The sequence below is a fragment of the Onychomys torridus genome, chromosome 16 (genome assembly GCF_903995425.1).
Source record: "Onychomys torridus chromosome 16, mOncTor1.1, whole genome shotgun sequence".
NCBI lineage: Eukaryota > Metazoa > Chordata > Mammalia > Rodentia > Cricetidae > Onychomys > Onychomys torridus.
In genome coordinates, this window is record NC_050458.1 from 38,694,046 (window position 1) to 38,718,015 (window position 23,970).

Here is a 23,970-nt window from a genome sequence, read left to right on the forward strand (position 1 = left end):
AGAGCCCTGGCTCCCTGGGCTTTCCTATAGATCAGTCCCACCTGTCTACACACAGCTAACAGCCTCCCAGCCTCTAGGGGGGGAGCAATGTTGTCAACCCGCCACTAAGTGCTCTCCTGACTATCTTATTAAATACCTTTCCAAGGGCTGGGGCCGTGGTTCCGTGGAAGAGTGCAAGCTTGGCCCATGGGAGGACCTGGGTTCAAATCCTCAGCATGCTCTTTGGGCTCAGACTTAACTAACATTTGGGAGGTGCCTGGTATGGGACAGGAGCTATACAAGCCTTGTGTTTTGTAAACCCAAAGGCCCAGCATTGCAAACGGGAAGCCATTTCACAAGTGACGAGGGCGAGAGCCGTGAAGCATGCATGTCAAGGTTGCAAAGCTGGCGGGAGCCGATGGTTATGATTCCAAATAGAAGTGGGGAGAGAGCAGTGCCTTCTGATTTTTGAAAATATAATACCCAAAGATGAAGAAGATGAGCATACAAATAATCACACGCATTTGGCTCTTGGGCTATGACTCCTTAATTTTTATCATGTCGTACAATCACTGAGCTGGATCATGAGGGACACAGTCCAAGAGACCTGAATCACCCGCCACAGAGGCAGACAGGCACATGCTCACCTGCCGGAGATTGATGTACACAGCGTTCTGCAGAAACTCCGAAGCTTCCATGCCACGCTTCTGAATAGCCAGGACACGCACGGCCTTGACACATGCCTCCAGCTCAATGACCCCGGCATTCTTATACTGTGGGTGTAAAGTAAACACTTCCATCAGCAAAAAGCAGGGATGTTTCCAGTGCTAAGAAGCTGCCGCCGAGACTCCAGATGTTCCCAGCAGCACTTCCCATGCACAAGGCCCTTGGTATCCTCTGGGAAAAGCTATTTCTGAGTGTGTCTTAATGGGCATGAGTTGGAATAAACCTATGACCATCTAAGTGTGTCGCATTGATTAAAATCATACAACCACAATGCTTGCTATGTTACAGACTTCCAGGGGGGCAGGCAGGCTGAGGTCCCCTCAAGACCAGAAGTGATTAGCATTTAGAGGAGTTTGGGTTTGGGGATTTGGAATCTTGAGTTAGGGATGCTCAGCCCATATAACGGATGGATGCTTTGCTGTTTTTCTTAAATGTTGTTCTCACACCTGCAGTTTTAATGCAGCTGCTGGGAATGTGTTGCCTTTTGCAGAAGACATCTGGGCTGTCTGTGTTCAGTGCTGCTGACCTTGTCTCAGAACCACCTGTACCCATACCTCAGGCACTGGAACAGAACAGGTTCTGTGGGGCTCATCTGAACCACTACTACTTAAAGCAGTGGTTCTCAACCTGTGGGTCACCACCCACACAGGGATCACATATCAGCTGTTCTGCATATCAGATATTTTTACATTATAATTCATAGCAGTAGCAGAATTACAGTTGTGAAGTATCAACAGAAATAATTTTAAGGTTGGGAGGTCACCACAACATGAGGAACTGTATTAAAAGGTTGCAGCATTAAGACGATTGAGAACCGGGGCTGGAGAGATGGCTCAGAGGTTAAGAGCACTAACTGTTCTTCCAGAGGTCCTGAGTTCAGTTCCCAGCAACCACATGGTGACTCAAAACCATCAACAATGAGATCTGGTGTCCTCTTCTGGCCTGTAGGCATACATGCAGGCAGAACATTGTATATATAATAAATAAATAAATCTAAAAAAAAAAAAAAAAAAAAAAAAATTGAGAACCACTGACTTAAAGTGACATGTTGTTCCCTTAGGACAGAGAGGGTTCAGCACCATGGACAGTCCTCATTCCCTGATCTGGTCCTTATGGACCTTAGCAAGCACTCCACATCCAGTGGGACAGGGCCGCAAACTGCAGCAATACAGTGTCCATGCCCAGGGGCACCTTAGAACTTATTCTCAAGCTGTAGGTATAAGCAAAACAGATCTGGGAAGCAAGACTATGCACACAGGACATGAATGATGACAGACGTGCACTAATTAATGGCTGTCTGGACATGGGGACCAAATGAGTACAGCTCTCTGCTCTCCCGAACCACTGTCCTATACTGTCCGAACACTCATGATGACGGCCAAGTTACATGCATGTGACATGGATGGAGACAGGTGATCTGAGCCTATGTTCTTGTGCATAAAGAGAGATGTAAGGCTGCAGACTGTCTGAGGTTTCCACCAAGTCAAATAAGATAACCCAGTATCTCAGTAGTGTGTCCATGTCTCCAGCTTGTCTCTCCTAATACAACAGAACACCCTGAGACATTGCTCGGGGGTCCGGGAAGAAGCCGTTCACAGAGCAGACCGGTTTCTGGGGAGGCCTCTTGATGAGTACTGAATGAAAGCCAACCACCAGATCAACTCTAATTAATCAGGGGTCTGGGCAGCATGGGACAGGCTCAGGCTCCTTCAGCAGAGGAGGTGAGAGAAGACAAGCAGAAAGGGCTCAGGGAAGCACAGAAATGAAAACGTGACTCAAGAAAAGCAAGATATGAATCCCCTCCTTCCATCTGCATTACATTCTTATGAGGATCAGGCTTTGCCCGGATGCCATGTAGAATACTGAACCCAGGACGAGGAGGCAATAACCAATGCTTTATTGAGCAGTACTAATGAGCCTGCCACTGTGCTGGCCATTTATATACGTAAAAATCATTGACCCTGATCAAGCATTCTATGCAGCAGAGAGATGAGAAAACAGCATCTGAAGCGGTAGACCTGCACGGAGGCAGATGGCTAGAGACAGCGGAGGAGAGCTCAGTCTACATTCTCCTGTCTGGTGGGGACAGGGCCACTCTGGGGACAGAGCCACCTAACTCCTCTGCTGGGCCAGGACAGACCCATCTTACCCCAAAGGTGATGTTCCAATGTTCACTAACAGGGTACACTAGGTGACCACTGAGGCTTGGGCCTGGCTGGTGAGGTACCGTCCACCTGCAGCCACAAGTGTGGCCCACAGTGGCAAGGCAGGCTGGGGAGGGCTCGGTGCAGGCTAGGGAGGGCTCAGTGCAGGCTGGGGAGGGCTCAGTGCAGGCTGGGGAGGGCTCAGTGCAGGCTGGGGAGGGCTCAGTGCAGGCTAGGGAGGGCTCAGTGCAGGTTGGGGAGGGCTCAGTGCAGGCTGGGGAGGGCTCAGTGCAGGCTGGGGAGGGCTCAGTGCAGGCTGGGGAGGGCTCAGTGCAGGCTGGGGAGGGCTCAGTGCAGGCTGGGGAGGGCTCAGTGCAGGCTAGGGAGGGCTCAGTGCAGGTTGGGGAGGGCTCAGTGCAGGCTGGGGAGGGCTCAGTGCAGGCTGGGGAGGGCTCAATGCAGGTTGGGGCTGCAGGCAAGCGTATATCACATTTTCTTAGTTAATGATTGATGGGGGAGGGCCCAGTCCATTGTAGGTGGTGCCATCCCTGGGCTGGTGTTATCAGAAAGCAAGCTGAGCAAGCCATGAGGAGCAAGCTAGTAAGCAGCACCCCTCTATGGCCTCTGTATCAGCTCCTGCCTCCAGGTTCTTGCCCTGTTTGAGTTCCTGTCCTGATGAATCAGTGATGAACAGTGATTTGGAAGTATAGACAAAACAAACCCTTTTTTCCCCCCAAGTTGCTTCTGGTCATGGTGTTTCATCACTGCAACAGAAACCCGAACTAGAACACATTGATTTTCACAAGTCCAGAAAGCTGATGTAGAAATAGCAATAATGATTATGCCCAAATGGACTAGGAGAGTCTTTTTCCAAAATTTATATTAAATATATACTGTTTGTAATCAGGAAAAAAAAACATTTTAGGCATGTAGCACTAGAAAATAATACAATATTTATAAAAGAAAGTAAGAGAAAAACAGGTTGGCGAGACATCTCAGAGGGTAAAGGCACTTGCTTGTCAAGCCTGACGATCTGAGTTTCAGCACCAAGACCCACATGGTAGAGGGAAAGACCCGCCGCCGCCTCTATGTTGGCCTCTGACTTCCACACCTGCATCATGGCACACGCACACGTGAGTGCCATCAAAACACTGAAGCATGATCTACATTGAATCTTTTTTTGTTTGTTTTTGTTTTGTTTTTCGAGACAGGGTTGCACTGTGTAGCTTTGCGCCTTTTCCTGGAACTCACTCTGTAGCCCAGGCTGGCCTCGAACTCACAGAGATCCGCCTGCCTCTGCCTCCCGAGTGCTGGGATTAGAGGCGTGCGCCGCCACCGCCCCGGCTCACTGAATCTTTTAAGCTACTGCAACATGACATAATGTCCACAGGGAACTTTCTGACTGAAAAGACACAATGATGCAAAAGCCGTACAAAGCCGTCCAGTCACCTTGCTGTAATAGGAAATGGCCTCTTTGTATTTGTCGATAATGTCCTCAGGGCTGAGACAGTTCTTGGCCCGTCCAATCTCAGCACTGGTGTCAGGATTTATGCCGTTGGTGGTGAGAGCACCTGCGGACACAGAGAGAGAGAAAAAACAGTCTTTTGCTTTTTCCTTCTTGTTCCCTTCGTTACTTTCAAGAGGAATGTGCAGGAGATGAGACCTAAGTGCGTGCCACTGAACCCCGCTCGGAGTCTTCAGGTTATCCGCGGGCTGTAACAGTCTCACCATGGCAGCATCGTGTGCAGTGTGGCTAGCTCTGATGGGCCACCCTCTCTGTGAAGACTTTCCATTAAAGAACATGAGATCCATTACATAAAAGTGGTCTATGGACAATGACCCACGGACCACACCGGGGCCTCAAAGGAGAGGAAATGTATGAGCCACTTCCTGAGCTGGAGAGCAGCCAAGAAAATCACTTCAAAGTGCTAGTCGCCTCTCCATGGCTGTCACTTTCTATTTCTGACCAACCCTTGCCACCAAACTCACACAGGGAGAGGGGCTGTGGAGAACTCCTGTCTTCAGAACAGAAGTAACTACAGAGGGAACTCCAGCCGGGAGAAGGGGAGACATAACCGTCTTTGATGTCACAGAACACTCAAAAACTACCTGCTTAAGCCTTTGGTGGCTGAGCTCCTAAGTCGTGTGTTTATCTTACAGACAAGAACATCTCCCAAAATCGCGCTCTCCCTACTTTTGGCTCAGGGTCCAGTGTTTCTAACTGCAGAGGGCCAGGATGTACTTCGCACACTGCCACTGGCACCACGAAAGTGTGTGTGGTACCCAGGCTCTCTAGCCCAGGGCCAGTTTTCTCAGCTGCATGCTTCACTCTAATTCTGTGAAGTGCCTCATGCATTTTTTTTTTTTTTTTGGAACAAGACAGAAGAAGGATGAGTAGGTGGGTATGTGGAAAGATGGACTTGTAATGGAGAGATGAAAAGGTAAGCCAGGAGCCTGCAAAATGGGCAGAGGGAAAAGCATCTTGTGTAAAACCCTCTTGCAATAAAGAGAGGGAAAACTTTAGCAGAGAGCCATGAGGAGGTGGGAGGAAGAAAATATCTCAAATGTGTCCTTTGTAAGAACTAGATTCAAATCCACAAGGGCCAGGGTCATAAGACGGGCCCTCACAGACCCAGGCATCCCTTGGAGCAGAGTTCAAGAAGACAGCCATCATATACCTGCTGCTGAACTAGAGGAAGCCAGCACCTGCAGCACCTGCACCTGCACCACCTGCAGCACATGCAGCACCTGTACCACCTGTACCACCTGCACCTACACCACCTGCAACACCTGCACCAAAGACCTCTCCACATGCTCTCTTCTGCAATACAGCAGCTGCAGGAGATCACAGTGTGTGTGTGTGTGTGTGTGTGTGTGTGTGTGTGTGTGTGTGTGTATAAAGGGAAAAGGACATGAGATCATCTAGACAAGCAGGGGAAAGTCAGGAAAAATCTTCCCATGCTAGAACAGATGAGACGTTCTTGTGCCAATAAAGGACAACTTTCAAACCAACCTACAGCTAACACCATACAAATGATAGGAGACTCATGCGTGTCCCCCCTAAGGTAAGGTCTCAGCCAGGACATCCAGATTCAAAAGCAAGAAGGAAAAACTATTTCTGTTTCCCAGGACCATGATCTTGCAAACAGGAGACGGTAACAAGGCCAGTGAACTAAAGAAGGAAGTCAGCCCGGCTGTAGGGTAGAAAGTTAAACACCTGAAAGGTCAAATACCTAAATATGCTTGCAACTAACCAGCTGCTAATGATATGACAAGTCTACTCCAATACCGAAATATTTAAACAGGTAAGAATAAATGAACCGGGCTAGGAAGATAGTTCAGCAGTTCAGAGCACTCCCTGCTCTTGCAGAGGACCACAGTTTGGTTCCTGGTACCCACATCAGGTGGCTCACACTACTTGTCACGCCAGCTCGAGGGGATCCAATGCCTTCTTCTAGCCTTGGTAAACTCACACACACACATGCACATAAACACACACATGCACACATACACCTAAACAACAATAAATCTTTTTAAATTTAACCAAAAAATTGCAAGCATACATATATGTATACACAATCTGAAAACTCCAACCAGAGTTGAAAAAAATTAGATAGCCAGAAAATACCACTTGCCTAACATGTATAAGAACCTTGATCCCCAACATTGCAGGGAAAAAAAGATAACAAAGAAAAAATTAAGTAGAAAGATATTCCATGTCCATAGATTGTAAAATTTAATATTCCTCTTTGTTTTTCTTTTTTTTTTTTTCTTTTTTTTTTTCAAGACAGGGTTTCTCTGTATAGCTTTGCGCCTTTCCTGGAACTCACTTTGTAGACTAGGCTGGCCTCGAACTCACAGAGATCCGCCTTGCTCTGCCTCCCAAGTGCTGGGATTAAAGACGTGCGCCACCACCGCCCGGCTGTTTTTCTTATGTATATGCAGATATATATGTACATGTATATGTTCTATGTGCCTGTGTATGGATATGTACGTTGAATGCAGTGTCCATAGAGCCCAATAGAGGGCAGTAGATTTCCTGGAGCTGGAGTTACAGGCAATTATAAATCACCTGATGATATAGGTATAGAAACCAAACTCAGGGCTTCCCCAAGAGCAATATGTGCTCTTAAATCCTAAACCATCTCTCCAGCCCCAGAAGATGTAATAGTCTTTTTTGTTTGTTTGTTTTGTTTTGTTTTTTGAGACAGGGTTTCTCTGTGTAGCCCTGGCTGTCCTGGAACTCACTCTGTAGACCAGGCTGGCCTCAAACTCAAGAGATCCACCTGCCTCTGCCTCTCCAGTACTGGGATTAAAGGCATGCACCACCATCACCCAGCTAGATGTAACATTCTTTAGCTGACTATAAGTAAGGCACCCCATGTTGGTCTACAGACTCAGAATAATCACTATTAAAATCCCAGCAAGATTCTTTTCACAAATTGACTATCTCTAAAATTCACATGGAAATTCAAGGGACCCAAAACAAATACAGCCTCAAAGAAAAATGTAAGTGGGTAGGAAGTAATTTTTAAATGTGTCTATTTTGCTTAGAAGTAATTTTTGTTATCCTTTAAAGCTCTACAATGGATGTGATTTTGACAATAAGTCATGTTTAAAAACACACATATAACCCTTGAAATAATTATAAAGAGGTAAATAAACGCTTAGTGAAAAAAACTCAATAAGCATGTAGCTAAGCTCTCATAAACTGAAAACACAAGCCATAGGTACATCATGCTCCATGGGAAGTTTAACCTACTAAGCAAAGCTTTTCCAAGGCTCTACCTCAGTAACAAAGAAACAAAGTGAGACTGTATTTGATAGCCAACCCTACCAACAGTGTGGAGAGGAGAGGCCTGCAAATCCCCAGGCTGTCATAGACTCAATAGGACAACACGGACTCTTTCCTTCAGAGAATGGAGTTCCACACGTAAGCCAGGATAAACTTGGTCAAACTGCCCTAGACCCAGGGATGGCTTTTTTTTTCAGGGATGGCTTTTAAATAGAATTCTAAAGGTATAACTCTTGAAAATCTGCAAACTGCTCAGAGAAACAGAAAGAAATAACACAAACGCATGCGTGATGGTGGCTCCTCCAACTGTGGTCCCACAGACACGCCTTCGCTTACTACGTACTTTAACCCAGAAAGAATATCTTAACTGAGCCAAGAAATTAAGAGTCTTCCCTTGTCAAATCTAGTTGATGAATCTTCTCTGCTCTGTGCCCATCGTGTGTATTAAAGACGCTTCCCAAACAGGTAAAAAGCCTCAGTGTGGGCTTTGGGAAGCCTCTACCATCCTCCAAGTGGATGTCAGCCGATCACGTGATCTACTCCACCCACCCTTCGGAACACCTTGTTCTCACTCAGCGGCTGCAAGACAAAATAGCGCTGCACCGATCCAGGATTTGGCTAGCCATATCTCTGACATGTACTCGGACCTAGAACATGAAAAGAACTGTGGCAACTCAATAATTAACAGGCAGACACACCGATGACGGGGGTCCTGTGCAAAGGTGCTCACTGACTGGAAGAGAGACTCCCGGCACACGGCGTGCTAACAGCTGTGCAGTGAGGCACCAGTGCATACCCGCCAGGAGTCAGAAAGGTGACAGCCGCTGTGGCAGACACAGAGGGACAAGCTCGCATGCACGGCTGCTGGGCCTGTCCCGTGGTTTGCGGACGTATCTGTACACATAAGGGAATTTAAAACAGGCACGCACAAACACCTAGGAGTCGAAGAGTCCATTCATGCAAGGGTGCGTGAGCTGACAGGCTAGAGAAACAAAATGTGGCATGTTGACAGGCCCGGGTGACATGCTGATGTGATGTGAAGTCTTGAGCTGGGCTCCAAGGATGGACCTTAGAAACACGAAGTGAAAGAAGCCGGTTCCGAAAGACTGCAGTTTATGAAATGTGAGATGGACACAGTAGGCCAGCCTGAAGGGAGAAAGTCAATTACCACTGCAGGAGCCCAGGGGAGGATGGGGAAACAGGACAGACAGCTGTGACTACACAGGGTATGGAGTTGCTTGTTGGGGAGATGAAAGTCCTTCCATGGCCTGCTGTGCTTGGTTGTAGACTCACTTTTGAAGCTGCTTTTAAAAAAATCAAACAGCACTCTCAACCGAGTGCAAATTGCTAGTTTTTGTCATTGGAAGAAGATGCTAACCTCGGCACCAAAGTGGGAAAAGCAAGGGAGCGAATGAAATTAGCCAAAAGACTTGGGCTTTGAAGGAGGTGCTGGATGGACGTGCACACCATGTTCAGAGCAAGAAGCAAGGAGCTGGAGAAAGGAATCGCTGCATTTAAAGAATAGAGCAAAAGCCCAGAAGTCTGTCTGCTGCACGTGACGGAGAAGGCCCTCTGTTCTTAGCAGTAAAACAAGCACCCAGAGCCAAAGCAAGCACGCAGAGATGCCCACCTCTGAGGAGGTCTCAGGGGCACTGGCAGTGACCTCCTCGACCGAGAGCACTACCGCATGAGCTGCCAGGGTCTGGACTACAGAAGGCAGCCAAGTAAAACACAGCCAGGCTCTATCTGGTCTAACAGCTCCTACCAGAGCCGTGAAGGTGCAGGCTGTGGGCTGGGGCCTGGTGAGGTAAGGGCTGAGTATGGGAAGAGCCTCAACTCCCTGCCTGTCTCCCTTGGTGAGTCAAGCCCATGCTGTCCTCACTTAAGATGGACGCAAAGATGCCCTCCACTTCCAGGGCTGACTGGCAGCCACATCCTCTGTCGGTGGCTTTCCCGACCACAGGCTCTGACATGGACATGGTCCTGTACGAAATGTGAAGAGTTACTTGCTCGTGCCCACAGCCATATTCCAGTCTGTATCTGCTCCAAGCTCTGCAAACTCAAACGCAGAAGCTTATTCTCAATGTTTTCACAAATGACAGACACATTCTTCCCTATCTCAACAAAGTTTGACTTTCAGAAGTCATTCTAATTTGTCCCCATCTACTTCTCCCACAGGTATGACTGGTACAGTGAAATTCAGTATTTTACATCAGGCTCCACTAACCAGTCTCAGCTCAATAATATCAAAGCATTCAACACTAATTTCATTTTTGAGTTTGCTTGTTTTGATTTAGTTACATGCATACAAGTGTGTTTGTTGTGTGGGTGCATACATGTGTGCATGCAGATGCGAGCAGAGTCCAGAAGAGGGTTTCAGATTCCCTGGAGCTGGAGTTACAGGCATCTGTGAGCCATGCAACACTGTTGCAGGGAACCAAATTCAGTTTCTCTGCAAGAGTGGGAAGCACTCTTAACCACTGAGCCATCTCTCTGGTCCTCAGGGCTTTTGTTAGTTTGCTTGTTTGGTTTTGTTTTTGAGGTTGGGTGTTGATACATAGCCGAAGCTGGCTCCTGCCTCAGCCTCCTGAGTGCTAATTGCAGGTGTATACCACCAAGCCTGGCTTGTCAACCTAACTTTCACCAAGTACAGAATGTCACTGGCTCCTGTCACAGCAAGCTCTGCCCTTGTGTTGATTTCTCTTTAGAAAGCAAACAAAAAAAAAAAAAAAAAAATGCTAGCATCTGGGTCCTCGACGCTCTCCACAAGCCCTACTGAGAAACTTAGTCAGCAGCGTAGAGACAGGCCTTGAATCAGACAGGACAAGTGTGCAGACCTGAGGTGACTCCACCTCCAATCTAGACGCGAGATGAAAGCAGCCGGCTTGAGTGGGAAGCCCGAGGAAACATGACTGCCTGGTTTGTGTTCTTTGAAGGAAGCATCTGCTACTGCACTATTACCTACTGGGCCATTGTTTCTAATTAAGCCAAAAAATACTTGAACTCATTACAAAATACTTAAGCACTGTAACTAAACAAGTTTCTGCTGGATTAATTACAGAAACCAAGAAGAGAAAGAAAGACCCAATGCTGTCACCAAAAAAAACAAAAAAAAAACAAAAACACAAGATTTCTTAAGATCACATATACATTCAGGCTTGGTGGCTCACACGTTAGAGGCTGAAGCAGGGGGATTGTCACTAATTCAAGGCCAGCCTGGGCTACATAGCAAGACCTGTTTGCCAACAACAACAGTAGTAGTAATAAGTCTATGAAAAAAGTACTAGGAGATTCCAATCACTGTGGAAAGGAGCGTAGGCTGTAGACTCAGAGCAAAGGCATTATTACCATGAAAGGATTCTAAATCAACAGCATAGGCATGCTCGGTGCATTCAGAGAATTCAAGGCACGATTCTCCAATCATTCACTCCACCATGCTAGGGGGAAGTTGCTCCTCTTCACCAGACACATGAAGCAGCGGGGAGCCCCATCACACAAGGACCAAACAATCATAGGTTTGTCACAGTTCTGATTTAAAGTTACTTAAATCAGAATGTTCCAAAGATCACAATCCAGAAGCCGGAACCATTCATTCACAACACCAGGAAAACAAGCACTTGAACAAAATAATAATAACCAAAGGACACTAGGCAGGGAGATCATGTACCTGGGTCAATGAGAACTTCTTGCGCCCCTGGAAGAAAGAACAGATTACGGTCTTTTATTTGGAAAACAAAAGCACGTTTAAAGACATCTGCTAGCACACATTTTACAGTTTGCATATACCCTGAGACGCCTGAGACGCTTGCATCTGCCGTAACAGCAACTGTGAGCAACAGACAGCATGGCGGGCACAGTGCTCTTTTGCGTCCGTGGAGGAAAACAGAAAATCTACTGTTTGTTGTGTCTGGAACAAACAGGAAAGAGCCCCCTTACCTCTTCCCTTCCTGCTCGCTAAACTCAGGCTCGTCACTCTCCTTAAATGAGTTTCAGATACCCTCATTTCACCAATAACTCAGTAATAAAAGGAATCTTTTTTTATTTTTTATTTTTTTGCAATTACTATGAGCGTTCCAGACTGAGGCATCAAAGGTCTCAAAAGGAAGTATAGTAATATAATAATACTCCCCCCAGATCAATCTGTCAATTAATATCTCTCTCTCTCTCTCTCTCTCTCTCTCTCTCTCTCTCTCTCTCTCTCTCTCTCACACACACACACACACACACACACACACACACACACACACACAGAGTGAGAGAGAGAAATAATTCTTTTTTTAAAGGATGAAGAGGAGGAGAGGGAGGAACTTCCATAGTGAGCTTACACATGAAACAATTAATTCTGCTCTTCTCAAGAAGCTGGGGAAACCTTCCTCATCTGCTAATGTCAGTGAGACCCGGGCAGCCTTCCCTGCAGAAGGTAATTCCCCATCACAGCAAAGCACACCCCATGAGCTCCGGACCCAAGACTCATGCTCATCATCAGCTGTTGTCATTTTTAAACAGTTTAATAAGATTCAAAAAGGTGGGTCCCAACAGCAGCTCATTTGTTCAATTGTCTGTGTAAAGAACAAGCTCTATGATTACAGTGCCCGTTGACAGCTATGCTGTATAATATAGCAATCTTTTGTGTGTGTGCGCGCGCATGTGCGCACAGAGAGAGAGAGAGACCAGAGGTCAACCCTGTGTGCCATGCCTCTGAAGACATCCAGCAAATTTTGTGTTGTTTTCTTTTCTGAGACAGGGTCTGTTAACTGCCCAGGGCTTGCCAGTTAGGCTTGGCCGACCCAAGAATTCACCTGTCTTTGCCTCCCCCACATTGAGATTCCAGTACACACCACCATATCCAGTTCTTTTTGCATTGGTTCTGGAGGTAGAAATCAGGTCCTCAATGGAGTGGTGGTGGCACACACCTTTTATCCCAGCACTCAGGAGGCAGAGACAGGCGGATCTCTGAGTTCAAGGCTAACCTGGTCTACAGAGTCCCAAGACAGCCAGGGCTACATAGGGAAACCCCACCTCAAAAAACAAAACAATAACAAAAAAGGTCAAGTCTTCATGCTTGAGTGGCAAACGCTTTGGTAACCAAGTTATCTCTACGGTCCCTTATTTGTGGTTTGTTTGTTTGTTTGTTTGTTTTTTTCCGGTAATGTTGTAGGAGGTGTGCATGTGTGCTATATATGCACATGTACATGTCTGTATGTATATGTTCACCAGGGAGGCTGAAGCGGGAGGATCTGAAGTTCCAGGCAAGCCTGGGCTACACAATGAGATTGTATGAAAACATCAAGCAAAACAGGAAGTGATTCTTCAGCTTTAGGTCAGATAACACTGCAGCATACTTACTACTAACCCTGCTACTACTCACCCTCCCTGGACACTCACAGGGTATGTGTGTGTGGTGCTAGCTGAGCCCAGGTTTCACGTGGGCTGGAAAAGTACTCTACAGCTGAGTTAGATCCCCAACTCCCCTTTTCAAAAAGCAGAATTGGAATTTATTAGGAGATTTCTTTTTTTTCTTTTTTTTTTTTTTTTTTTGAGAAAGGGTCTCTATGGAGCCCTGACTGTCCTGGAACTTGCTCTACAGATTAGTTTGGCCTAACTCACAGAAATCTACCTGCCTCTGCCTCCCAGGTGCTGGGATTAAAAGCACGTGCCATCGTGCCCAGCTAGAAGGCACTTTTCAGTACAAGGGTTAAGAGAGAGAAAGACACTCAGGAGGAGGTAAGACACCCTTGAGAGCACAGGTATGGGCCTCTCAAATAAGAGCTGCCTCCAACTTCTTAATTTTATATCTGAGCCTGAGTCTTGCTCAATTACCAGGCAGGCCTTGAAGTCTGAACTTACCACCCTCCTGCCTCAGCCTCCCCACTAAGATTATAAATCCAGAGATTATAAACCTGTGTACCAGGCCCTGGCTCTTCTCCTACTTCTTAATTGGGTCTTGCCTCATAACACTATTTCTTCCTACTCCAATCCCTTAGAAATTGTCAAATGTTATAAAATGATAGTTACAATACCCAGTGTTATGGTACATGCCTATAATCTCTGAAATGGTGGGAGGAGTGGAGCAGAACCAGGTTCAAGGCCAGCCTAGGCTACATGGCAAGACTCTCAACCCTCTTCCCAATGTGGCCACACGGAATAAATCTCCTTTTCCTGCTTCCCACTTTTTAATTTGGCTCTTTTTAATTGGCTTATTGAGGATGGGTAGCCAGACCTGACTAGGGACACAGGCTATGACCTACAATTTCAGTAACACACCTAGTGCATATAGCTGAGCACCCACACAAGCACCTCGGCTGAACTGGAAGCCAAGATCTTCCTGACCCTAGAGGATCACAGGAGTAGAGAGGGGAACTTGGGGTGTGGCTGGCAGCTGTCTTCTCATCTCTAAGGGGCTGCAGGGCTGTGACGGCATGGCTAACTGGTTCCTAATGCTGGAGGGAAAGACCAGTTTTGCTGCCGCTCTGACAGCATGCCTGAAACCTTCAGACAGAGCTGACAAGACAAAAAGAACATGGAACCAGAGAGCTTTTTCCAGATATATACCGGGGACCAGTCTGAAGCATCAAATGAAGAAGTCATCTTCAAGGAGCCTGTCCAAGTGGGAAAGATTAATAATAATAATAATAATAATAATAATAATAATAATAACAATAATAATTACAACAGCTGTGGAACATCCTGCAAGAATCCTCCCTGGGTATGCACAGTGCTTTTTTAGAAACTCTGATCCAGAGCTCCCAGACCTGTTCAGCAACTACAGGCACTAATCGGCTTCAGGGAAGATGGCGCTGTTCAGCAGCAAACTGAAATGTCTGACACTCAGCGAAAGATACAGCAGGAACAGGCCTGCTCATCTGGCGGGGAAAGCGGAGATGCAGGGAACTGGAGATGATGCAGGGAACTGGTCCTTGTAACAATCAGCTGGAAAGCTTTCTCCCAGCCCTGGCATTTTTCCCAAAAACAACTGAGGGGCCTGAGAAACAGTTATGAGTCGGTCAAGAGGTGAAGAGCCGTTGCTGCTCTTGCAGAGGACCTGAGTTCAGTTCCCAGCACCCACATCTGGTGCCTTACCAACTATAACTCTAAGGGATCCAATGCTCTCTTCAAAACTTCTAGAGATACTCTCAAACATGTGCCTAGGATACACACATACTCACAAAGTAAAAATATTAAAAAAAAAAAAAAAAAAAGGAAAAAGAAAAAGAAAAGAAAAGAAAGAAAAGCAGCCATCTCCCCTAAGTTGCTCTTGACAGAGTACATTATCACAGCAAGTAGAAAAGATAGCAAGGGAGCTCGTCTCTGCCACCCAGTGCTGGGTTTCTCATGTTTGAAAAGCACATGTTCTTACCCACTAAGCCATCTCCCCAGCTCCTTTGTGAGAGAGAGAGAGAGAGAGAGAGAGAGAGAGAGAGAGAGAGAGAGGAGAGGAGTCCAAAGACCACTTGTGGAAGTCAGTTCTCTCCTTCTACCACCTAAGATGTAAGTTGCACGGAACAAACTCAGGTCGTCAGGCTCGGCGGCCAGTGCCTTTATCTGCCGGGCCATACCTCCTGCCTTTCAGTATCTTTTGAAACAAGATCTTACTCTATAGCCTAGGTTGGCCTGGAACTCACTAGGTGGTTTAAGCAGGCCTTAGACTCATGGTGACCCTCCTGTCTCGGTCCCTTGAGATTACACAGCTTGGTCCCAGTCACAGGTAACATTTCCATGTCTGCTCTTCTGTGGCTGAAGACTCAGGAGCCACAAGGGAGGAAGGTAACCGCTCGCCTCTCTGCAGTAAGACAAGGCTGCTGCTACACGCCAACCGGTCTGGCGATTAGAATCTGAAAGAAGACATCCGTCCCCCAGAGCCAGCCTGCAGATGCACAGAAAGCCACTGCCTCGGCAGCGGTCAGAGTCTCTGACCTCCTGGCCTTCCGGCTCTCACCTGAGTGTTTTAAGGCATAGGCTGTCTTCAACGGTCATAAGTCCCAACATCCTCACACAAAGTAAGGCTAAATAAAGACAGTGCTCCAGAGACATGGAGCAGTCCTTCAGTTGTTTAAGTTGCTTCTTCCCACGCCCAGCAAGGAAGGAAAAAAAAAAAAAAAAAAAGAAAGAAAGAAAGAAAGAAAGAGAAAAAGGGTCTCTAAAGAGAGACCAGAAGTTGCTTTTTGTTGGCTGTGTTGGAGACATGAGCCCCTGGGAGCTAAGAGTGAAACTGTGGTCGCATAGCAGGGCCTGCGGTGACACCCAGCACACAGCCATGCACCTGGGGGAGATCCAAGTCCAGAAGGCAGGTCATCGCCTCTCAACTGTTCCCTTTCCTCTTTGATAATGGAGGTACCGCCAGGGGCTTCCGGCAGACAAGCATAAAGGGGGCCTCAAGAACCATGTGCCTTCATCTAACAGGTCCATCCCCTGCAGAACCCAGTTCACTCAGCAGCTTTGGCATGCTCTACAATGGGCGCTGAGAGAATTAATGGGACTCCCCGTCCAACGTGTTAATGACCCGGGACTGAAGTTTCCCCGAGAGAGCCGTGCCTCTGTTTGAGAGGCTGCAGGCTGACTGAACGACTACTTCCAGGACTACCGAGTTTGATTGTGACAGACCAAGAGTGAAAATGATCCTGGGCCGTCTCTAGCACCTCTGAGATAACATCCTTGTGACTATCAGGTTAAAAGCCTTGTGATAACACTAACTTAGCCGATCCCTCCCTTCCACTGACCCAGAAGCTAGCAATGTCATCAGCTAGCCACTGAGACCCAGAGCAGAGATGTCCCTGCTCTGCTATAACCCGCCTCACTGTCGTTGATGAGGGTACTTGTTGGTGACTGTCTTTGGTTCTGTGACTATAACCACGTCCTCAGTGGAAAATGTCACTCCGGACAAACTGAAATCTAGGTTCCTAGTCCACAATCGCTTACATTTGGTTCAGAATAAACTGTCTCCTTCCCTTTTGAATGAGAGCTGTGTTTTGCAATGACACTACTTTGTCCCCATTTAGGGGAAAATGTGGCTTACTCTTTGTGGATGTTTTCTAAAAATTTCATGGACCAAAAAGTAGCTAGTGGTGCTTGGGCTTTGGCCTTGAGTTAGGGCAATCTTCATCTGCCTAACCGCTACAATGTGACCAGTAATGCACTAAGGGGTCAAAAAGCTCATCTGTGGGTCTCCTCAGCCAGAGAAGTCTTTCACTCTCCACTGGAACCAGACATCAGGAAGCCAAGCTTAACTCACAAGGAAAATTTCAATGAAACCAGAAATAGCCCTGACCCCTGCATCAGCAGTTAAAGCTGACTCCAGGGACCAGTGTTACCCATTACACAGGTACCCAAGTTGGTTCTGCCCAGGGAATTTCAGCAGGAGTTTAGAAATCGGCAATCATGGTATGTGAACCTTCCCTGTACCAGTAGAACTGGTAAGCCAGAAGAAAACATTTCTGAGACCTCAGAATGCACAGACTCCTCCAACCTATGAACATTCGTGAGACCTAACGGAAGGGAAAAGACAGGACACCATGCAATCCTCTCCTCAGAGACTGTAGAGGGTGCAGGCTGGAGAGAGGCAGGCTCACCTGGCCGGTGTCTGTTGGCTGCTTCTGAGGGAAGCGAGCTGCCTTGGAGCCTCCGAGTTCCCGTCTTGCCGCCAGTTCCTCCAGGATAGTGGTAAATGACAGAGGCCGAGCACAGTCCTTCCAGGGCGGCTGGGTGGCAAAGAGAAGTAAAAGATGGTTGGAAAAGTCACCCGGGAGGGGCTAAGGATGACTGAAACAGTCCTTCTCAGTTGAAAATGCCCATTTCCCAAGAACAAAGTTTACAGTTCAAGTTCATTAGCCGGGCATGGTGGTACATGCCTTTATCCCAGCCCTGAGGAGGCAGAGGAAGGGGGGGGGGGGCTCTGTAAGTTCAAAGCCAGCATGGTCTACATAGTGAATTACAGGCTAGAGAAAGCCTGTCTCAGAGAAAAAAGCAGGGAGGGATCACTAGTTTTGCAGCACACAGAGACCACTTGTCTTTTGCAGGTCATATCAGGGAGGGCAACACGAGAGCCTAACCAGGCTCAGGGTGTGACTGACTGACTGATGGCCTGGCACACAGGGAAAACTTCATTTTCTCACTTACACACAGGACCTTCATTTTCATGGTTCTTTTTGTATGGTTGGTTACATTCATTTATTTAATGGGGTAGGGGTGAGGGCTTATGCCACGGGGCTTGCCCAAGTCAGAGGACAACTTAAGAGATTTAGTTCTCTCCTTCCAATAGGTAGGTGCAGGAAATTGAACTTGGGTCAGCAGGCTTGGCAGCAGATACCTTTACCCACTGAGCCATCTCGTCAGCCCTGAGGGACCAGCAGTTTTACACAGGTGCTGTGCCAGATTGTAGAGCAAGGAGCAGGAAGTATGTTGGGTTGGAAATATTTAACAGGAGGGCTGGGGGTGTGCATAGTAGTGAGAGAGTGCTTGGCTAGCAAGTGCAAGGCCCTACCCTAAATACAGGAATGAACCAGATAGGGAAGGAAAGAAGGAAGGAAGGAAGGAAGGAAGGAAGGAAGGAAGGAAGGAAGGAAGGAAAGAAGGAAGGAAGGGAGGGAGGGAGGGAGGAAGGGAGGGAAAGAAGGAAGGAAGGAAGGAAGGAAGGAAGGAAGGAAGGAAGGAAGGAAGGAATTTAAAAGTAATACCTCCAAGGTAGGACCAAAATACCTTCCCTATATCCTACATGTATCTACACCATCTGGGACAGCAGCAGACACATGTGAACCTCTCTCTCTCTCTCTCTTTCTCTCTCCCTCCCTCCCTCCGTGTGTGTGTGTGTGTGTGTGTGTGTGTGTGTGTGTGTGTGTGTGATATTTTTCAAAACAGGATTTCTCTGCATAGCCCTGGCTTTCCTGGAATTCACTATGTAGACCAGGCTTGCCTCTAACTCGCGCAGAGATCCACCTGGCTCTGCCTCCCGAGTGCTAGGACTAAAGGCGCGTACCACCGCCGCCCCCTCGGCAACCAATCTCTTTCTTAAGGTATCCTTGTACATACACTGCACACCCAATGCTCTCCCTGGGGGCTACATCTTCATAATCCCTAATGTGAGCAGGAAGACTGTGTACTGGAGTGAAGAGGTGAGGGCATAGGCATTAGCAACCAAAACAGAGGCCAAGAATACCGGCTGAAGAAAGTACATGCCTCCTTCAGAGGATGCAGGGCGAGGCAGATGCAGAATGCGCAGCAGACAGGTCACGGGAAACGGCCCCACAAAGCAATCAGCAGGCACTACCTGCTTCCTTCCTTTCCCTTTCTTTGGTCATATTCAAATACCAGTGGACACATCCACTTATCGACTCCTCCGGTCAGACTGCCTTACCCCCTAGCCACAGGAAGTCATTCACTGAGCGCAGGAGCTCCACGGACATGTGGTAGTGTACCAGGGCGTCCTGCAGCATCCCAGCCTGGAGGCACAAGTCCCCCACGTGCTTCCGCATGCGTCCTTGGCACCGCTTCTTGTAATGTCTAAAAGATACAATTCCAGGGAAACGCCTCATTAGTACCGTCCCCACTGGCCCCCTCCCCCAGCACAGGGCCGAGCATGACGCAAGTTTCTACCACTAACAAACGCTGAGAAAGGCGGTGTTAGGCTCTAAGGTTGGAAGCCAGCAGCGGTCATTGCCAGTCATGTGAGCTGCAGGGGTCCTGGCCTCAAAGCTGTGCTGCCGCATGGTTTTGGTTTTTTTTTAAATAGTCCGAAGCAAGACTCCTGCTACCTACTCAGTCGGAGGCGCCTTCTCAGATAGCTCCAGTTTCAACACTATCACAGAGCGAATGTCTCACTCAGCTTTCAAGCAAATCAGTGACTTAACTTCAGCCCTAAGATTATTCCATAGAGATGAGCTATATCATCAGCCAGCTATCTGGCTTTAGCAAACAGCAAAAAGCTTTGTCTTCATAGTTTCAGAGCACGCTTGAGTAGAGACTTCGGGCTGGGGGCTCCTTAAACATTGGTGAGGTCGTGCTGTGGAATGATGCACAACCTGGAGCTTGCCTGCCCTCAGAAAACGCTGCTAACCCTTTGAATAATACACTCAACTGTGTGATTCTTTTAAAAAGCAAACCGCAGCTGGATTAAGCGGAAGCAGTTCTTCTCGGGTATGAGCAACTACGGGAGTGGGTAAGGTCCTGACTAGATCAAACTGACTGGCAGATCCAGGATGGCCTTGCTAACAAGCAGCGCTGCATTGGGCTCCTCTTCCATCCCCAGGAGACACGGCCTCAACCACGGTCACCCCAAGGTCTCCAGACTAGTCTTCCTGGCCTTCCCCCAAGGGGCCACTGCTCCCTGCACAACCTCACATGTTACTTTCATGCCTCAACCTCCTCCCCAAGGATCCCCAACACAGATCCCGAGAGCGGGGGGAGTCCACCACCAGCTACTCTGCGCCCTCATGCGCAGGCCCTCCAGCTTCCTACCATTCCGGACAGGAATGGCAACTGAGAATGTTCAGCTCAAAACACTGCCCCAAGCATAGTCTCAACACCTAAGTGAGGGAGGAAAAAAATCACTCTGGGGGCTGGAGATGGTGCAGTACTTGCCATTTTCCCAGATAACCTGCATTCAGTTCCCAGCATCCATAGGGTAGCACACAGCTGTCTGTAACTCCAGCTCCAGGGGATCTAACACCATCTTCTCCCTCCAAAGGCACTGTACACACATGGTGCACAAACATAATACTCATAAAACAAAAATAAACAAAGCTTTATTTTGAATTACTCTGTAGGACTGGGGCTGTAGTTTCGTGGTAGGAGCACACGTTCAGCACAGAACATGGGGGAAGCCCTAGGGTCCATCCCTGGTTCCACCAAGAAAGGAAAGTGTAAAAGTGTCGTGTTTGGTTGCGCTTGCGCATGCGCATTATCTAAGCCATGTCCTTGCCAGAGTGACCTGTCTCTCTGAGGGTGGAGTTTTTCGGTGCCACTTAACCACCAAGGAATGCTGAGCTTGTGACAGAGCGTGGGCACTGAGGTGGGGAGATTTTTTTTTTTTAAGGCTCCAAAACTGGCTGGCTTTAGCTCCTAGCCTCACAGAGCAGATTCAGAAGAGAAGGTCTGACCAGCCTGAGCCTTCATCCTGCTACATCACCAATTAAACTCTTCGAGAATGCTGCAGAAACAGGCCTGCCGACCCCACCTCAGATACTGTGGGTGATCTGAGGTATGCACGCGGGTTCTGTCGCTAGCTGGTGGCCGCAAGCTGGCTGCGCTGGCTTCACCACCTCTCTCCTCTTCCCCAGAGGGCACTGAGCCTGTGAATATCGAGGCAACACAGTAGCTCACACTTAGAAGTAGAGCACTGTCTTTTCCGCCCGTGGCTACTATGATCATAGGAGGTTTGTCTCTGAGTCTATCACGAGAACAAGCCGATTCCACAACTAGCCAAGAACCTGTCCCCTACTTCCCCCGATCACCTCTCTCCTTAGACCCCTATCAACCTTCCATTTGAGTTCACAGGAAAGATAGAACATCAGCTGAAAATCCCATCCTGCTCCTGCACAGGGCCCTTCCCTTAAGGGTGGCCTCACTTGTCTCTGGCCACCCCACTTGCTCCATACAAGCTCCCTCCCACAATCCACTGCCAGAGCCCAAGTTACTCACACCTGGCTACAGCAGGCTTTTCACAATCTGGATGGACAACCCTCAGTATTGGTTAACACCTTTAGGGCACATGTCAACTGCCCCAAGAGCCCATATTCCTTATACCCTGTTATTGGCGCTCTCCCCATTCCCAACTTCCAAAGGGCTCCCCAAATCAGCTTCTCTATTTCTAAGGTTCTAGACACAGACTCAATGCGGGCACATCTCACCTCCTCTAACTACAAATCAACCCCAGCTGTTAGAAGCACCTCCTCTTGACTATTCATATGCACTGGCCACCCTCCTCCAGCACCTGGCTACCCATAGTACAGTACCCTAGATGTTCCAGGCAGAACCATGAATGTTCTATTGGAGCCTTCCTTTATCCATGAAGCATGCCCTGGTGTGTTCCCCAGGACCTGTCCTGACACACATCAAGTGCCCAGAGCTGTACATCACGCTATCTCTAGGGGGTCCTCACTAAAGAAGTTAGTTTCTCCTGCAAGAGGCACTTAGGAGGGTCCTTGTCCCTCACATAGGATGCCCAGTGGACAGGCCAGGACACAGATTCATGGTTCCCCCATGATCTTATGGTCCCTGTGACCTGTGCTAAAGTGAGCAGGTAAGAAGAGGAAAGCCCAGGACAAGCTATTGTCACATGAGTGAATTCAGGACCTAGTGAGTGACAGAAAGGCCCTGCAACCATAGGAGGACCCCTGCTTTTTCCCTGCAGCATCGCCCCAACTCGCTGTACTAGTGACAATAATTTCCTTTCGGGGCCCCAACCCTAAAGGGGAGGGAAACTCTCCGCGAGTCCACTCTATCTCCATGGAGACAAAGTAAACGCAAGTGAAAGTGTTTGCACCTGGCCAGAGCAGAAAATGGTGGCTCAGAGGCAATGTATGGCAGCAGCAGCATACAGAGTAAGACCCTTGCCATACAGTGAGGGGAACCAAGGATGGGGCCAGTGGGGACTAGGTCAGCCAAAGATCAATCAGCCTGGAAGGCTGACTTCAGATGCTGAGAGGTCTAGATCTGTGACACCGATAAGTGGCATGCCAGCAGCCTCCCCTGGCATGGAGTGGGCTTTCCTGCCTGTATCAGGGAGAAAAGTCTGGCTGGGAGGGCCTGGGCAGAGCTCTGCAGGCAGAGAGGGAACAATGGTCAGTAACACAGGTCCTCACATGCTTACGACTCAATGAATTAGCTATCTGGAAGGTCACTGCTTCCTGGCCTTAGAAAGGTCACCTTTGAGCCCTCTTAAAGAGAGGGACTGCTGTCCACTCAGAATGGCCTCTACCCTCTCTGGGGAGAAGCTGCTGGAAAAGGAATAGAGAAGGCAGGCAGCTCCCCACAGCAGCTCTGCTCCCCACATGTCTGACCTGCGGCCGCCACCACCATGCACATCCCACAGCCGCAGCCACCCACCGCATGCGGCCTCACTCGCTTCCAAGCCTGGGGTCAAGCAGGGCTTGCACTCTTGGTGTCCCATGTTAAAATACCCCCCATGGAAGCCTCTGCAGCCACCCAAATGAACTGGCATCTCACATCCTCAAAACAAAAAAAGGGGGTTAGTAAAGACTTATTTGTCACCAATACTAAAGACCACAAAGGTCTCTGAAGCAAGTATTTGGACAAACATCAAACACCAATGGGTTAGATGCTGAGGAAGCTAAAAATCTAAAAGAAAGAAATGAACAATTAAAGGACTGCTCGGAACACACAGGGATCTAGGCAGCGGTGTCGGTTTTTTTGTTTTGTTTTTGTTTTTAAGCAATGGCGGCAATGGGAATAGCACGTGGGGAAACTAGCCACTTTCACACACAGTGGTGTGTTCACAGCCTACCTTTTCAGACCCAACAACATACTCACAGGGCGGTATGGTAGAAAAAAAGAAAAGGAAAGAAAGAGGGACAAGCAAAATTAGAAACATACAAGAACAAAAATAACTCAGAGAGCTACACACTACATGTACAAGACCCCTGATGGCTCTCAATGAGCGAGGCCTGCGTGAGTGTGGACTCACAACCATGCACACCCAGCGCTACCAGGAGGGTTTGCTGTGTGGGTACAATCGGCGTACAGTGACTGGGTCAAACCAACACTGGACATGCGTCCAGACATCTCCCCTCAGACTCCAAGATGCTGTGTTATTTCACCTTGGACATATGTCCATGTTACCAGGAGGAGCAGGCAAGTGTGCGGCTCTATCCTGGCTCCAGATCGTCTCAGAAAACTGAGACTACAGTGCGGAGTATAAGGACAGCTGAATCGGCTGGACTGCAGTTTCCCCAGCATGGATACCTCCCTCAGGTCCAAAGTAAAGGCTTTGGAGTGGGCTTGACTGGGACATCAGCTCTGACTCAGTAGCTGCTGGCTTTCTAATCCTTCCTCCCAGGAAGCCAGGCCACGAAATTACAGGCCTGCTGCAAAGGTGAAGGAGAATGGGCCTGAGATACTCCAAAAGCCTCAATTCAGGTGAGACACGAAGATTCCACCTTGGAATCATAGACTGTGTGACAGGGCCGCTCTTTGCTTCCAACCCCTAAGGCTGCCCTGGGCCTATGCTGATTCCGTGGTATTTTCTTGTCAACTCAGCACCAAGCAGAAAGTTGCTATGTGACTCTAGATCATTCCAGAAGCATCCTACTTGGTGATACCCACTCTGCAGCAGGCACGTGATGGCATTTGAGCCTCCCCGGGGATAGTGATCTGAAT

General features: G+C 48.2%; 1 protein-coding gene across 4 annotated transcripts in view; it reads right to left on the minus strand.

Moving 5' to 3' along the window:
* Trappc9 (trafficking protein particle complex 9) overlaps positions 1-23,970 on the minus strand; it is a 468,984-nt gene that overhangs the window by 440,028 nt on the left and 4,986 nt on the right. The window contains exons 3-8 of one of the 4 annotated variants that reach the window (XM_036207925.1): positions 23,099-23,119; positions 18,992-19,137; positions 17,211-17,339; positions 11,312-11,338; positions 4,299-4,420; positions 627-752 (exon numbers count right to left, since the gene is read on the minus strand). In XM_036207925.1, the coding sequence (XP_036063818.1) occupies positions 627-752; positions 4,299-4,420; positions 11,312-11,338; positions 17,211-17,339; positions 18,992-19,137; positions 23,099-23,119 (571 nt within the window). The remainder of the gene's footprint in view (positions 1-626; positions 753-4,298; positions 4,421-11,311; positions 11,339-17,210; positions 17,340-18,991; positions 19,138-23,098; positions 23,120-23,970) is intronic. The other 3 variants (XM_036207927.1, XM_036207928.1, XM_036207929.1) reach the window with 3 other exon arrangements.